The 15,252-nt window shown below is 54.0% G+C and overlaps 1 protein-coding gene across 1 annotated transcript; it reads left to right on the forward strand.

The window, feature by feature from the left end:
* Window positions 1–680: 680 nt before the first annotated feature.
* On the forward strand, window positions 681–14,915 carry LOC112066113 (actin filament-associated protein 1-like 2). The gene is given in 15 exon segments (XM_055081600.1): window positions 681–1,522; window positions 2,783–2,953; window positions 3,678–3,767; window positions 5,275–5,359; window positions 5,866–6,003; window positions 6,429–6,529; window positions 6,853–6,932; window positions 7,835–7,988; window positions 10,224–10,463; window positions 10,547–10,595; window positions 10,598–10,717; window positions 11,741–11,890; window positions 13,335–13,528; window positions 13,646–13,760; window positions 14,634–14,915. Coding segments are annotated over 15 exon segments (1,884 nt in total). The 5' UTR covers window positions 681–1,426; the 3' UTR covers window positions 14,735–14,915.
* The last annotated feature ends 337 nt before the right edge of the window (window positions 14,916–15,252 follow it).

The following is a 15,252-nucleotide window of genomic DNA, read 5'->3' on the forward strand; positions in this document are numbered from 1 at the left end:
TAATCTACTGTTCCTTCCTCATCACCCTTAATACTTATTGAAGAAAAACACTAGCCATATTATATTAAAGTGACAAATGAAATGAAGTTAGATTAGATATGATTACAAGCAATCAACCTCAATACATCCGCACTGCGTTCCTTCAGCTTTCACTTCCTTACAGTGGGTAGTTCCTTGGAGATCTGTGAGATGGCTATCTAGTTCTGACTCAAGGGGACAGAACGTGTCTGTAGAAGTCACAGGGAAGTAGATGTGACTTGCTGTTAGAGCTGCGCAGTAATGGAAGGAATTGTCCAGCAATCGGGGGGGGTATGAGCTCCCCATCCATGGGGGCATTCAAGCAGAGGCTGGGGCAGGGTTACAACAGACAGGATTCCTGTGCTGAGCCAGGGGTTGGACCTGGATCCTGAGGTTCTCCTTTCTCCGTGTCCTGCATTTCGGGATTTGACTGACTGATTTTTTTTCTGCACCTAGTTTTTGTTGGCCTTGAATAGGGCAGTGAGGCCTGGGCAAGAGAAATTCTTGCAGGGTGGTGGAGGCAGAAACCAAGGCATGTGGAGCGGGCACAGGATCGGGTGCAATTTGGTGCGTTTTGGGATTCTTTTAAACAGAATAAGTCCGTGACGGGAGGTGTTCTGTGAGGAGGGAAAGAGAACAGAGCCTGTGGGAGATGAGCCGATTTTCCAGAAGGGCTGCGATCATGAGGGGAGCCTTTAGGAGTGCGAGGTGGCCGCCTTCCCCGGAGAGCCAGCTCCTGCTGTGCTTTGTTTCATCTTTTACTTCCAAGGAGCCACAGCTTCCTGCTGCTCCCAGGACAGAACTAGGGACAGGGCAGGCCCGGTGGGCCGCTGCTGGAGGCTCACCCAGCTCTGGGCTCAGATGGCGACCCTCTCCTCCTGGGCCCTTAGAAGTGATCTCACCCCACTGCTTCATCCTTCAGTGGAGGAAATGGAGGCCCCAAGCAGGGGCACTGGACCTCTCAAGAGCAGACGTCTGAGGGCCGTGTCTGGTCAGAGGTTTCCATGGGGTCGGAGGCGACGGGATTTGAGGAGGAAGAGGGATACTCCTGGTTTTACGTCACCTGTGTCTGCGGCCGGAGGCAGCATCCGAGGCGCTTCGCTCGGGGGTTTGGGGGCCGGAAAGTCTGCCTGGGTGTGTGGTTGGTGACTGTGGGCCGGTCCAAGGGCGCGGAGGGGGCGGGGTGGCCTGGGGACCACTGGCCGCTCCTGCCTGCTCCCCTCCCTCCCGAAGGAGCAGAGCCTGTTTCGGAGCATCCCGTGCCCGCTGGAGCTGTGACGGAGGGCTCTTCCTTGCAGAGGACGGAGAGGCCGTGAGCAGCTCGTACGAGTCCTACGACGAGGACGAAAGCAGCAAGGGCAAGTCGGCCCCCTACCAGTGGCCCTCGCCCGAGGCCAGCATCGAGCTGATGGGCGACGCCCGCATCTGTGCTTTCCTGTGGCGCAAGAAGTGGCTGGGCCAGTGGGCCAAGCAGCTCTGCGTGATCAAGGACACCAGGCTCCTGGTGAGTGTCCTCCTCTCCCCGGAGTGGAGGTGCGGGTGGTCCCTGATGCCAGGTGCTTAGAGCCTGTTACCTCAGGGGGTTTCTACTTCTCCCCAGCCCGAAATCACATGCAGAGCTTTGTGTGCGTGGGTGAACGTCCTTTCTCTTAAGCAGGAAGGGCTAGTACTTTCAGCAGGCTTTCAAAGGGGTCTGTGATGACCGCCTGATCGCATCCCACAGATATTTTTTCCGGGGATCTTTCTGTCCCCTGGTCTGCGGGCCCCTTCTTCCTTACAGTCCTTTTGGGGCTGAGTCTGCTACCCAGTCAGGGCTACCCGCCCAGCCCCCAGCCCACGTTGTGGCTCCTGCTTTCACGTGCAGCATGAGAACCACTGGTGTCTTCTCAAAAGTTGGAATATTCTGAATGACTGATTATAAGAGGAGACCCATAAGGGAATCAGAAGATAGTACTCTGACCTCAGCCCCGTTTCTTGTTACTTTAAAATTTGGTTTAATGTCCCAATGTGAAGTTCTGTGGAGTCATTAGAAACACCCCTTCTTCACTGGTTACAACCCGCCCTGCTGTGTGCAGGTGTTTTTCAGGTAATCCTGTTAAGCAGCCCCGTAAAGAACCTCCATTTTACAAGTGAGAAACAGAGAAGTAATGCATTTTCTCTGGTAGGGAAGAGAGTCGCTTCCTTTCTCTGCTAACACATCATCTCCTAACGAATAGGATGATAAACTTGGCCTTCATCCCCTTTGGACCCCTTACTGGGGAAGCCGAGCAAGGAACAGAAGCAGAGAGGCAGAGAACTGGGAAAAGTGCCTTCCACCCTGGAGAGGTGGGAGTTGCCTGCAGAGGACACATTTTAGGAGCCAGCGTGGTCTGCTGTGGGATTAGAGCAGCTTGGACAAGCAGGGCCGGGGCATCTCTGGCAGGCGGGAGGAGGAGGCTTGAGGGAGACAGAGACAGCTGCCTGGTCACTCTGACGCCGAGAACACGCGTTGCCACTGTTGGAGGTTGACAGTTCCGCACTTGCCCAGGGGTGTCCGGCCTTTGGGTCTGTCATGCAGAGCCCACCCCTCCTGGTCACTCTGATGCCGAGAACACGCGTTGCCACTGTTGGAGGTGACAGTTCCGCACTTGCCCAGGGGTGTCCGGCCTTTGGGTCTGTCATGCAGAGCCCACCCCTCAGCGGGTCCTGCCCTGCCCAGCGGCCCCCTCCTCTGCAGAGCCTGGCCAAGCGGCATCTCACCTCTCCCCTCTTCCCGTGTTACAAGTCCTCCAAGGACCGCAGTCCTCAGCTGGACGTGAACCTGCTGGGCAGCAGTGTGGTGCACAAGGAGAAGCTAGTGTGGAAGAAGGAGCACAAGCTGAAGATCACGCTGATGAACGCCGATGTGATCGTGCTGGGCCTGCAGAGCAGGGACCAAGCCGAGCAGCGGCTCAGGGTGAGGGAGGCGCCAGGCTGCGGGGGGAGTGGGCCTGCTCCGCTCTGGGGCTCCCAGGGGCTCCTGCAGTTCTGGCTCCCCAGCCTTTTCAAAGGGGTGGCTGTGGTCGGGGGTAAACCGTCTATGATCCCTCAAGTTCGGTGGTGGTGATCCGTCTTAGGGAAATGGATCGCAGGGCTAGGTCTGTGACCTTCTCAGCCACCTGGACTTGGGCTCTAGTTGAAATCCACTTGCCTCCTGGCCTCCAGTGAGGCATCGCCAGCCAGTTCAAAGGCTCCTTCCCGGGGGAGCTGGGGTCGACTGTGACAGGCATGTCTGGGAGCCTGGCCTGGACCAAGGCAGCGTCCAGGCTGGAGTCCCAGGTAGCACGCAGACCCTCCACAGAGAGCCCCACGGCCCCCAGGAGCCAGAAAGCCATCTGGCAAAGGGGTGGGCTCTTACCCCCGCAGTGAACAGCCACCCCTGCCCAGGATGGGGTGAGAGGGGGCTCAAGGAGCTGAGGGCTGGCTGCCCTCACCCTGTTTGGGCTTTGCTGCCAACCCTGCCCCCTGCCTCCCCACCCTGCTTCCCTGGCACGCCACCAAACACCTGGGGGCCTGCAGGAGACAGGGCCTCAGGAACACGCCCCCTCCCCGGCTGGGTCCCAAGGCCACACGTGGCTAGGTGGGCTCCAGCTTTGGTCTGGCCGTGGGTGCAGGCCTGAAGGGTCTTCCTCTTCCTTCAGGTCATCCAGGAGGTGAGTGGCCTGCCTTCTGAAGGAGCTTGTGAGGGAAGCCAGTACACCCCAGATGCCCAGCGCCTGAGTTGTCCGAAAGTAAGCCTTCTACCCTGCATGAAAGAGAGTTCAATTCCATTTTTGTCTCCATAAATTCAAGGTGTTAAGATGGGGAGCTTTGCTCTTACGCTTCAGCCCAGTTGATAAGAAATGTACAGTGCTTGGCTAAGGGCAGTAGCTTCAGCTTGGCAGGGAAACTGATGAGAATGATAGAAGCCTACAATACTTTCTTGCTTGGGGAAAGGTTTATTGGGACAAAAGTCACTTTGCCTCCGTTCTTGGGCAGGGACATTTATTTTTCGAGGCTCTTCCTTCCCACTTAGTCCCCAGTAGATCTTCAGGGGCAACCGTCTGGGTGTGGACCCCAGCCAAAGGGCCCTACTGCTGATTTGCATGGAGCTGTGGGACCCCTGCTTTAGGGTCAAAGTTGAGAAAGTTGGGCTGGGTGCTGGCCGAGGGGAGGGCTGTCACTGCGGGGTCACATTCCATGTCCCCAGGTGGGTGCCCGGAACCCTGCTGTACACAGAGGGTCCCTGTGGCTCATCTTGGGGTCCCCACCCCCGCCAGGGAGGAAGGCAGAGGGTAGGCAGAGGCCTTGAGCAGGGAGGAGGCCCTCTGCTCTTTGGGAAGGCACTGGCCACCCCCACGGAGGAACACCCACAGCCTTCTAGAGTGATGGAAGAGGGGCTGACGTTTTCGTTCTTATTCATTCCTTGGTCGCTGACAAGAAAACAAAAGTCAGAGTAAACTTGGAGATTCCTTCACATTGGGGTGAAAAATGAGACCTCTCCCTAAAGACCCAGCACACAGATTCCCTGGCCAGGTACAGCAGTCCTTGGTCCTCAGCGAAGGCCTTGTTGGTTGGGAGCCGCTGGGCTTGTTTTCCAGAGGTCTGGAGTCAGTGGTTCTAGAAGAAGCCTGATTGGAATCTTCTGAGTGTCTACTCTAGAGACTTTCTCTAGTTCCCCAACAGCCCTGAGAATGCAGACAGGGGTGTTATCCCTATTTTATACACATGCAGGGTGGGGCTCAGAGAGGCCCTGCCGCACTAGAGAATGCTCCAGGTGGGATTCGAATCGTGGTCTGACCCTGTGAGGACAAGCCAGCCCTCCTCCAAAGCCTGCCGTGTTGGTAGTACAGTCAGTTCTCAAAAGACGTCCTGGTATGGGTGGGTCCCAGCCTGACAGCTTCAGTTGCGATGCTGACCCTCATGCGCCCTGGGGCTGGCTACCTGCCCTGCCCACTGGCTGCGGAGCTGCTGTCACAACAAGTGGAGCAGTCATCTTGAGAACTCATGACCAAGGATATGTGGTGGCCTGAAGAAGGGAATGATGCTCTGGGATGGGGTGGGGAACCTCAGAAGGGAAGGCAGAGGCAGGTCTTTTAGGGAGCCCCAGGGAAGCCTGGCCGTGTCCCACGGTGACTTGGACTCCAAGGTGACCCCTAGCCTACACCCAAGAGTCATCTATTATTTTCCCTTAAATTGTGGTCTCCCAGGTAACCATTCCCAGACAAGATCACCCACTTGTCTCTCTCTCTTCCACAGCCAGATATAACTGAGAAGTACCTGTCAGCCTCGGAGTATGGAAGCTCCATAGATGGCCACCCTGAGGTCCCAGAGACCAAAGATGGTACAAATGCTCTGGCTCTCGGCCTAGGGTTGGGAGGGGTGGTATCCCGGGCTGTGAGGCTCGGCTGTCTGGCTCAACCCTACCGAGTTTTAACAGCTCATTCCAGCATGCCTGCAGTTTCTAAACTGCTTAGAAATATACAGCTGATAGATCCCGGAAAAAGGGAGAGAGGACCAAACTGAAGTTACGTTTCATGAATTGCTGAAGGTAGAATATTCTTTCATCTCTTGTTTGCTAACCCTAGTTCAGATCTCTCTGAGTCAATTTCAGTCTGTAAAGATACTCCAGTGCTGACATGTTCTGTAAGAGAGGTTGGCGTGCCTCTAGAGACACCTGACTGGCCCGTGGATCGAGTCTGGGGCACAGACCTGTGTGTGCGTGTGTGTGCGTGCGCGCACGGTGGGGGCAAACAGGACAGGGACAGGTCTGCTAATTTTTCCGTCTTCCGTGAGGGCACATCGGTAGGCTGTGTGCAAGGCTGAAGGTTTTTTCTCTCACCTTGACAGTCAAGAAGAAATGTTCTGCTGGCCTCAAACTGAGCAACCTAATGAACCTGGGCAGGAAGAAATCTGCCTCGCTGGAGCCTCCGGAAAGGTCCCTCGAGACATCCAGTAAGATTCAACAGCTGCCTCCTGGGCCAGAGGGTGGGCTCCCCCGCTGGGCCACAGCCCGTCTCCAGGAAGGCAGCTCAGACGGCCAGGGCAGGGATTTGGGGTTTTGCTCTAGCACCTCTTGAGCGAGTGAGCCCACGGTCCACGGTTTCTGCTGGTCTTCGCGGCAGGTAGCTCCTTTATGCCTCACCAGACCCTCTTGCTGCAGTGTGCGGAAGTGAAGGGTAATTGATGGCTGTCCTCCTAACAGTCTTTAAAGTTATATGTTCATTTGATCAACGTGTATGGAGCACGGTAGGCACGGTGTTAGGGAAAGGGGCCCAAGCAGGTGGAGGACACAGTCCTGAGAGCTTACAGCTCAACAGAGATGATGCCCTTGTACCCGTAACCACACAGTGTGCCGTCTTAGTAGCTACAAGGACTCGGGGACAGAAAGAAACGTTCTTACTCTGTAACAGAGATGGATGGCTTCCTGGACCTGGGCCGCCAAGGCCGGGCGGGAGCTAAACGGGCTGGGATGGACCCCGCGGGCAGGAGCAAAGACTCTGAGAGGGCGCTGGTAAGACCCGTTAAGGGGATGACAAAAGCCCGTGTCGCTGGTACAGAGGGAACGTGTGGGTGCTGGGAGGCCCTCCAGGTCATCTCTGCTGTCCGTACTCGGCCTTGAGGAAACTGATGACAGGAGAGAGAGACAGAGAGAGAGACCTTTCCCAGAAAGCATCCTGGCTTCCAACTCAAAGCTCATTGCTATACTTACCCCCCGGAGCCTGAAGGCCACTACTGTCCATCTTTGGGCCTTTTCCTCCTCCTCATGGAACCCGTGTACCAGCCCTGGGCTCTTTTCCTGAGTCCCAGTTCAGCTCTGTGTTTTGCGGCTGGCAGGGTGGGCTGGAGGAACAGGAAGGCAGCAGCAGACAGGGCCCTACCTTTGGAGCCTCCTGGTTCTCGGGCCAGGGTGCCGGGTAACGGCCCAGCTCTGCCAGCCCCTGTGGCCTCAGAGGGCACGGTGTTGGGCCTGGGAGCCTGGTCCCAGTGAGTCACTTTGGGAGATGTGGCTGTGTTCTTGCTGGCAGTTACTCAGCAGGGAAGCATGCTCCTGTCCCCTGTGGCTGGGGAAGGGCCAGAGAGAACATAGATACTCTCCTTCCCAGGACTCGGTGTCTGAGCTCCCCGCCTCTCTTTGGTCCAGAGAATTGTGATGGGCGAGTGGGGCGCCTGCCTGAATGAGCCAGAGTTCCTAGGTCCTGGGCTCACATTCTTCCACTTTGCTACTGTGATGTGATGGTCTCATGGCCCTGAGAAATTCATGATCCCCACTGAGTGTCCAGCACTGGACTGGGTGCGAAGGTGGCCGTGTACTTTGACCCTGTTGCATGGGCCTAGTTCTTCCTGGCTAAGGTTCAGAGCAGCTGCTGGCCCCTTAGGATGGAGAAGGCATCCGCTTTGTAAGCCAATGCCTGTGGGAAGGTGAGCAGCACGGAGATGTCAACCCACGGGGCGTGGGGCAGGCAGAGGGGCCTGAAGACTGGATGTTTACTGATCTTTCCAGCCCCAGGGACAAGGCTGTGCTTGGCACACGGTGTCAGCTCTGTAAATATTCATCTAAGTTAGGGAGGAAGCTGAACCCAACACATGCAACCATTTAAAAACAAGAAAGGCCTACGTGATGGGTGCACCCCAGCACTGGCAGCCCCTGTGTGCCGGCGGAGAAAGAAGGGCTCCCTGGTGGAGAGGCCAAGGGGCACAGACCCAGGCGCTGGAGACGAACGTGGCAAGTTCCTGCCCTTGACAAGCTCTGTGTCCAGTTGGGAGGCTGACGTGGAAGCAGAGAATGTCGCTGTTCCAGGACTCAAGTGTTCTGAAGGCCGACAGAGCAGGGAGGGCAGGACCCAGGAGGGCCAGCCACCTCTGGGAGGTGGGAGTTCTCAGAGCCGAACACTTACATTGATGGCCTGTCCAGCCAGGATCACCAGGAGCTGCTGTATGATGATGTGGAGGTGTCGGAGCTGACGGCTGTGGTAAGGACGCCGGCTGGGCTGCAGCCTGGGGCTGCCCATCCTCTTCCTGCCAAACCTCAATGCCTCAACGCCAGAGATCGTTAGATGGGCCCTAAGAGGAATGGACCCCAGGTCACCCTCAGGGCCATCAGTGCAGAAACTGAGGCACAACGAGGTCGTATTTTGTATAGTGGGGCAGTGCCGTCTGCCTGGCTTGGGGACTTGTCTAGATAAAACAGCTGGTTAACCACCCTGGTCAGTGCCAGGGGTGCGGGGTGTGGTGGTGGGATAGGGAGCAGCAACACCATTAGCCTTTTTTAAAAATTGAAGTATAGCTGATTTGCATATTAGCATCAGGTTTACAGCACGGTCAGTATTTTTATAGATTATATGCCATTAAAAGTTATTACAGGGCTTCCCTGGTGGCGCAGTGGTTGAGAGTTTGCCTGCCGATGCAGGGGATACGGGTTCGTGCCCCGGTCCAGGAAGATCCCACATGCCGCGGAGCGGCTGGGCCCGTGAGCCATGGCCGCTGAGCCTGCGCGTCCGGAGCCTGCGCTCCGCAACGGGAGAGGCCACGACAGTGAGAGGCCCACGTACCACAAAAAAAAAAAAAAAAAAAAAAAAGTTATTACAAAATAATGGCTGTAATTCCCTGTGCTGTACAATATATCCTTGTTGCTTATCAGCATAGCAGTTTTGTATCTCTTTTATACATAGCAGTTTGTATCTCTTAATCCCATACCCCTATCTTGCCCTTCCCACCTACCCTCTCCCCACTGGTAGCCACTAGTTTGCTCTCTATATCTGTGAATCTGTTTTGCTATATTCGTTTATATTATTTTTTAGATTCCACATACAAGTGGTATCATACAATATTTGTCTTTCTCTGACTTATTTCACTAAGCATAATATTCTCTAGGTTCATCCATATTGCTGCAAATGGCAGAATCCCATCCTTTTTTATGGTTGAGTAATATTCCCTGTGTGTGTGTATACACACACACACATATATAATACATACATACATCTTCTTTATCCATTCATCTGTTGGGCACTAGGGTTGCTTCCATATCTTGGCTACTGTAAATAGTGCTGCTATGACACTGAGGTGTGTATAGCTTTCCAAATTAGTGCTTTTGCTTTTTCTGGATATATACCAAGGAGTGGAATTGCTGGATCAGATGGTAGTTCTATTTTACTGTTTTGAGGAACCTCTGTACTGTTTTCCATAGTGGCCGCACCAGTTTACACTCCCACCGACAGTGCACAAGGGTTCCCTTTTCTCCACATCCTCGCCAACATTTGTTATTTATAGGCTTTTGAAGACAGCCATTCTGACAGGTGTGAGGTGGTATCTTGTGGTGGTTTTGATTCGCATTTCTCTAATAATTAGCGATATTGAGCATTTTTTCATGCGCTTATGAGCCATCTGTAGGTCTTCTTTGGAAAAATGTCTGTTCAGGACTTCTGCCCATTTTTTTATTTTATTTATTTATTTATTTATATATTGAGTTGTATGAGCTATTTGTATATTTTGGATATTAACCCCTTGTCGGTCATATCATATGCAAATACTTTCTCCCATTCCATAGGCTGTCTTCATTTCATCAGTGGTTTCCTTTGCTGTGCAAGAGCTTTTAAGTTTAATTAGATCTCATTTGTTTATTTTTCCTTTTATTTCTTTTGCCTTAGGAGACAGATCCAAAAAAAATATTGCTATGATTTATGTCAAAGAGTGTTCTGCTTATGTTCTCTTCTAGGAGTTTTATGGTTTCAGGTCTTACACTGAGGTCTTTAATCCATTTTGAGATTATTTTTGTATATGGTATGAGGAAATGTTCTATCTCATTCTTTTACGTGTAGCTGTCCAGACACCATTAGCCTTTGAGGCTCATAGCTGAGGTGGAATAATCACCCTAACAGCAGGTTTCCTTCACTGGGCATGGGCCTCTGTGCTAAGGGCTTCTGTGGGTTATCTCATTTAATCCCAGCCACCTGATAGGGAGGTACTACTAGTCTCTTCTCTCCAGATGAGGAAGTGAGGTCGGGAAGATGAAGTACTGTCTCCTGGGTCCCCCAGCTTTTGAATGGCAGACCCAGGCCTTCTAACTCCAGCTCAGCAGGAGGCTCCCTGGGAAGGAGGCCCTGCGAACTCCGGCACAAGGAAGGGGACAGGAGACCTGCGGCAGGGCCCCCTCCAGAGCCCAGGGAGCCAAGGCAGTGGAGAAAGCCCCCTGTCCCTTCCCTATGCAGGGGGAGGCCCCTGAGGAAGCTGTTCCTGCGACAGATGCTCCGAGTGAGCCTGACCCCGACCGCGTATACCTGGACCTCACGCCCATCAAGTCCTTCCTGCACGGCACTGGCGGTGCACAGGCCCGGGCCCCCTCACCCACGCTGCCCCAGCCGGACCCTCCGGCCAAGGCCCTCCCTGCAGACCTGAACCCCACCCCCGATGAGCCCCTCGTAAAGTCTCCAGAGAACCCCGAGTTGCAGGTACAGGGGTCCCCCAGCAGGTGAGCTGGCCTTACCTTCTGGGGTGCCTCGGCCAGCTGGGTCCTGTTTGCTTTCTCCCAAAGCAGATGCAGCAGGAGAGTCAGGAACCTGAGGAGCCTTCCCTGGGAATCACGGCAAAATCCAGACTGAACAGCAGAAGATCTCCTTCCCACCGAGCTGCCCTGACACTGTGCCCGTCGCCCCAGCCGGGGCCAGCCGACCTGTGAAAGACAGGTTGAAGGCAACCAACACAGGTGCCTGTGCTAGATAAGAGTTGAGGGTTTTGGAAAGGGCTTGGAGAAGTTAGCCCAATCCCCTCCCTTTCAGATGAGGAAACAGAGGCTCAGAGAGGTGAAGGACTTGCCCAACGTCACACAGCAAAGAAAGGGTGGGCCCCATTTCCTTTTCTGTCCGTGCTAGGCTGGCCTGGCATCCAGCTCTAATCTACTACCAAAGCCCTGGGTTCCGTCTGAGCCTGTGGAGTGGGGTGGGACAGCCCTCAGGGGCCAGCCTGACTGACCCGGGGGTTCCCCTCTCTGGGTCTGTAGCAAGAACAGGACAGAAGCCGAGGTGAAACGGTACACAGAGGAGAGGCTTGAGAAGAAGGAGGAAGAAATCCGGGGGCACCTGGCTCAGCTCCGGAGGGAGAAATGGGAGTTGAGGGAGACCCTGTTGAAGTGTACAGGTAAGGGGCCCCCCCAGCAGAGAGGGCCCGCGGAGGGGGCCGGGCTTCCTGGGGGAAGAATCCGGATCTGTGCACCTGGGCTGCAGCCCCGTCAGCCTTTGGCACAGGTGGATGCTCCCTGCAAAGTCCTCCCCTCCAGCCTGTCTGAAGGGTCGCTGTCCTGTACCAGGACGTAGTTGGAAAAGCTGGTTAAAGGAGGAAATTCTCTAAAAATTGTGTTTAGACCTGAAATGTTTGAGGGGCCAGCCGACCTGTGAAAGACAGGTTGAAGGCAACCAACACAGGTGCCTGTGCTAGATAAGAGTTGAGGGTTTTGGAAAGGGCTTGGAGAAGTTAGCCCAATCCCCTCCCTTTCAGATGAGGAAACAGAGGCTCAGAGAGGTGAAGGACTTGCCCAACGTCACACAGCAAAGAAAGGGTGGGCCCCATTTCCTTTTCTGTCCGTGCTAGGCTGGCCTGGCATCCAGCTCTAATCTACTACCAAAGCCCTGGGTTCCGTCTGAGCCTGTGGAGTGGGGTGGGACAGCCCTCAGGGGCCAGCCTGACTGACCCGGGGGTTCCCCTCTCTGGGTCTGTAGCAAGAACAGGACAGAAGCCGAGGTGAACAAGAACAGGACAGAAGCCGAGGTGAAACGGTACACAGAGGAGAGGCTTGAGAAGGAGGAGGAAGAAATCCGGGGGCACCTGGCTCAGCTCCGGAGGGAGAAATGGGAGTTGAGGGAGACCCTGTTGAAGTGTACAGGTAAGGGGCCCCCCCAGCAGAGAGGGCCCGCGGAGGGGGCCGGGCTTTCTGGGGGAAGAATCCGGATCTGTGCACCTGGGCTGCAGCCCCGTCAGCCTTTGGCACAGGTGGATGCTCCCTGCAAAGTCCTCCCCTCCAGCCTGTCTGAAGGGTCGCTGTCCTGTACCAGGACGTAGTTGGAAAAGCTGGTTAAAGGAGGAAATTCTCTAAAAATTGTGTTTAGACCTGAAATGTTTGATGTTTGATTCTCACTTAAAACAAATGAATATTTTTTGGCCCATCTTCTAATGCAATGCCAAGGTCTTTTCCTGCCATCTGGGCTGGCTGACGGGAGCCCCGGGCCATGGTTTCCACATTAACCACATCTCTAATGCCTCATCTGGTCATTTCTTTACAAGCACCTTAAGTTTGTGTTCATTTTAAAGAAATCTAAATCCTTGTAGATTATTTTCCAAGTCATCCTCATATGATTCTTCAGCCGTTTCCTAGCACCTTGTCTCTCCCAAGACCTTTCAGCAGCATTTGACTTCATTTTCAGAGAGTAACTCTGGGCTCATTTAATATTTAAACTGCAGACTCACACTAACGAACAGGTTTGGGCTCTCTGGGAAGCTTATAACATGATTGGTGGTGGAAGGTCATGGGGGCACAAAGTGACCCACTGGTTTTTTTGTTTGTTTTTGATATTACATCTTTATCAAGAGAGAATTCACAGACCATACGAGAACCCATTTACAGGTGGTTTTCAGTATATTCAGAGTTGTGCCGCCATCACCACAATTTCAGAACACTTTCATCACTCCTCATTAGCAGGCGCTTATGCTCAGGAGTCTATATTGAACACATGTGGTACCATCTTTTCCTCTAGCAGCAAGCCCCTAGGATTGACTCTTCATAAGTCGTCATTTCCTGGTGCTATAGGACCAACCCGAGAACTCCAGGGTGAAGAGGGATGCATAAAACAGGGCTGAGAAGGTGCCAGGGCTGAGGACCACTGCTCCACTAGGCCCAGGGAAGCAGCACGCGCCAGAAGGATGGAGGGAACCGTGTGGGGCAGGCTGCAACGGCCCAGCCATCCTTCAAGGGTCATTAATAAAGCTGCTCTGTCCCTTTGGGGTCGCTGTCACAATAGCAGGTATCCAAACAACTGACAGTCTCTCTACCAGAAGGGACTTAGGACTCAGGTTCGGGCCCTCTTGTGAAGACAGAGCTCTTCTTCTGGGGCCTCCCCGGCCTTTGTGGAGTGCGGACACAGGACCTGGGCTGGGAGGCCACCCATCACCCAGAGGCCCAGCCCAGCCCTGGGTGTTGGAGCCAGACCTGTGGTCTGGGGCCACTTGGGGTCCTGTTCCGGCAGAGCATGTGTGACTCCTGCCCTCCCCCTGGTGGGGCTTCTGGCTGAAGGGCTGTTTGTTCCCTGCAGCCGACTGGCTTCTCTCTGCAGACAAGGGGGCAGCGGCCAGCCCGGAGGAGAAGCCGAAGGAGGTCGAGGAGGAGTGCCGGGTGGAGGAGCGCAGGCGCGTGGACCTGGAGCTCAGCATCGTGGAGGTGAAGGACAGCCTGAAGAAGGCCGAGGCTGGGCCCGTGATGCTGGGCACGACTGTAGACACCACCCACCTGGAGAACGTGAGCACCCGAGTGAGTTCGGGAGCCGCGTTCCTCTGAGCTGCTTGCAGGGCCTCCTGGACTGGGCTTGGGGACTGGGTCACCCCTCCCCACCCTGAACTCAGCCCTCCCTCTCTCCCGTCACCACAGCCCAAAGCTGCCACCCCGACTCCTGCCCCGGACTGCACCCCAGTCAACTGCGCTCAAGAACAGGCCTCTGTCGGTCATGGTCCCGGGCAAAGGCGCCGTCCTCCAGAAAGCCAAGGTAAGCGGTCATTCCCGGCCTCCTTCAGGGCCACGGGTGGACAGCAGCACTGTCACTATGGTGGGGGCCCCCTTCTGATGCGGGTGGCACTTTCCTGCTTCGCATGAGGGCTCTGCTCTCAGCAGGAGGAGGCAGGGGCTGGGGCTTTGCTGTGTCTTTGGCACTGACCAACCAGAAAGGTGCTTGCGCTTGGTTCAGTGTCCTTACGAGTCGGCCTGCGGGCGCGTGAACCCCTGCACTGCCCGCCACGTGATTATCAGTGGAGTCCGGGGGAGAGCTGCAGTTCAGACACAGACTGGGGCTGGACACTTTTCCAATTAAAAAAAACCTCAGTGACTCTGAAGGACTCCTGCCATGAAAACTAAAGAAGCAGATTCAGACAGGTGACGGATTTGCCTAAAGCCAGCTGGTGGCAAAGGCTCAGTAAGGTGTAAACAGGGAGCAGATGCCCATTGCTGGGGTTTTCCCCGAGGGCTAGGCAAAAAGTGTTAGGAATCCTTGACTCATTTATACAATAAAGAGCATGCCTAGAGCTGCCTGTGTTTTTGGCAAACTCTGCTCCTTATCTTTATCCTGCTTATTACCTGCAGGAGATATTTTGAGGCACCAATGACTAAGTATTAAATCCATGCAAGCACATGAGCCACTGCCACCTCACTGCCACGGCAGACATCACTCACCTCCCTCTCTGCTGCTCCATGGCCTCAAAAGTCTCTGAACACGTGCTCCAAGCAGTGGGGGCCACACGGGGGTTGAACCCTTACTTAATTGGCGTCTCTATTCCTAGCTTCTTCTAGGAATATGTAGCTTGGCTACAGAGGATAACTAACTTTCTTCTTTTGGGGGGATGCTGGTGTTTGAATGGTACCCTAGGAATGGGAGAAGAAAGGAGCAAGTTAGGAAACAAACTTCATCTAGAGACTCTCCTGTCAATATGGACCTTGGTGACAATCCTGCTTCGTTACAGTCATTAAAGCAGCAACTCTGTAAAAGGGTGAGTCTGTTTACAAGAAAAAGGAAGGACTGGGGTTCTGTGAATGGAAAACTTCAGGTAAGAGGAGGCTCTGTCCCTTTGCAGAGCCAAAGAAAATAATACGACAACAACAACAAAAAAGACATTTTTGGAGACCTAAGTCTGTTGGTTGTAAACATTACATTGCTGTATTTAGGGGTATTCTGTGTTTCTTCCTGGAAGTTTTCAGCAATTGCTTTATCAAGCTTTTTAAGTGAAAAGATTCTGATGTGGAGACTTTGGTGGAAGAGAAATTAAGGTAGCAGGGCCCTGTCCCACTGATCACATGGCTTTGGTGATTGAGAAGGTCTAAACTCCTGACTGTCATCTCCTATCTATCTGATTCTTAGCAGTGTCAGGGGTTAAACCGTCCTTGTCTTCAACTGTGTAAAACCATCTATGGTTTTTTGAGAAATGGTAACGGGGAAAACATTTGGGACCAAGCTGAGGCACTGTTCCCAGTAAATTAAGGACTTTTTT

Source organism: Physeter macrocephalus, chromosome 21 (assembly GCF_002837175.3).
Source record: "Physeter macrocephalus isolate SW-GA chromosome 21, ASM283717v5, whole genome shotgun sequence".
Taxonomy (NCBI): Eukaryota; Metazoa; Chordata; class Mammalia; order Artiodactyla; family Physeteridae; genus Physeter; species Physeter macrocephalus.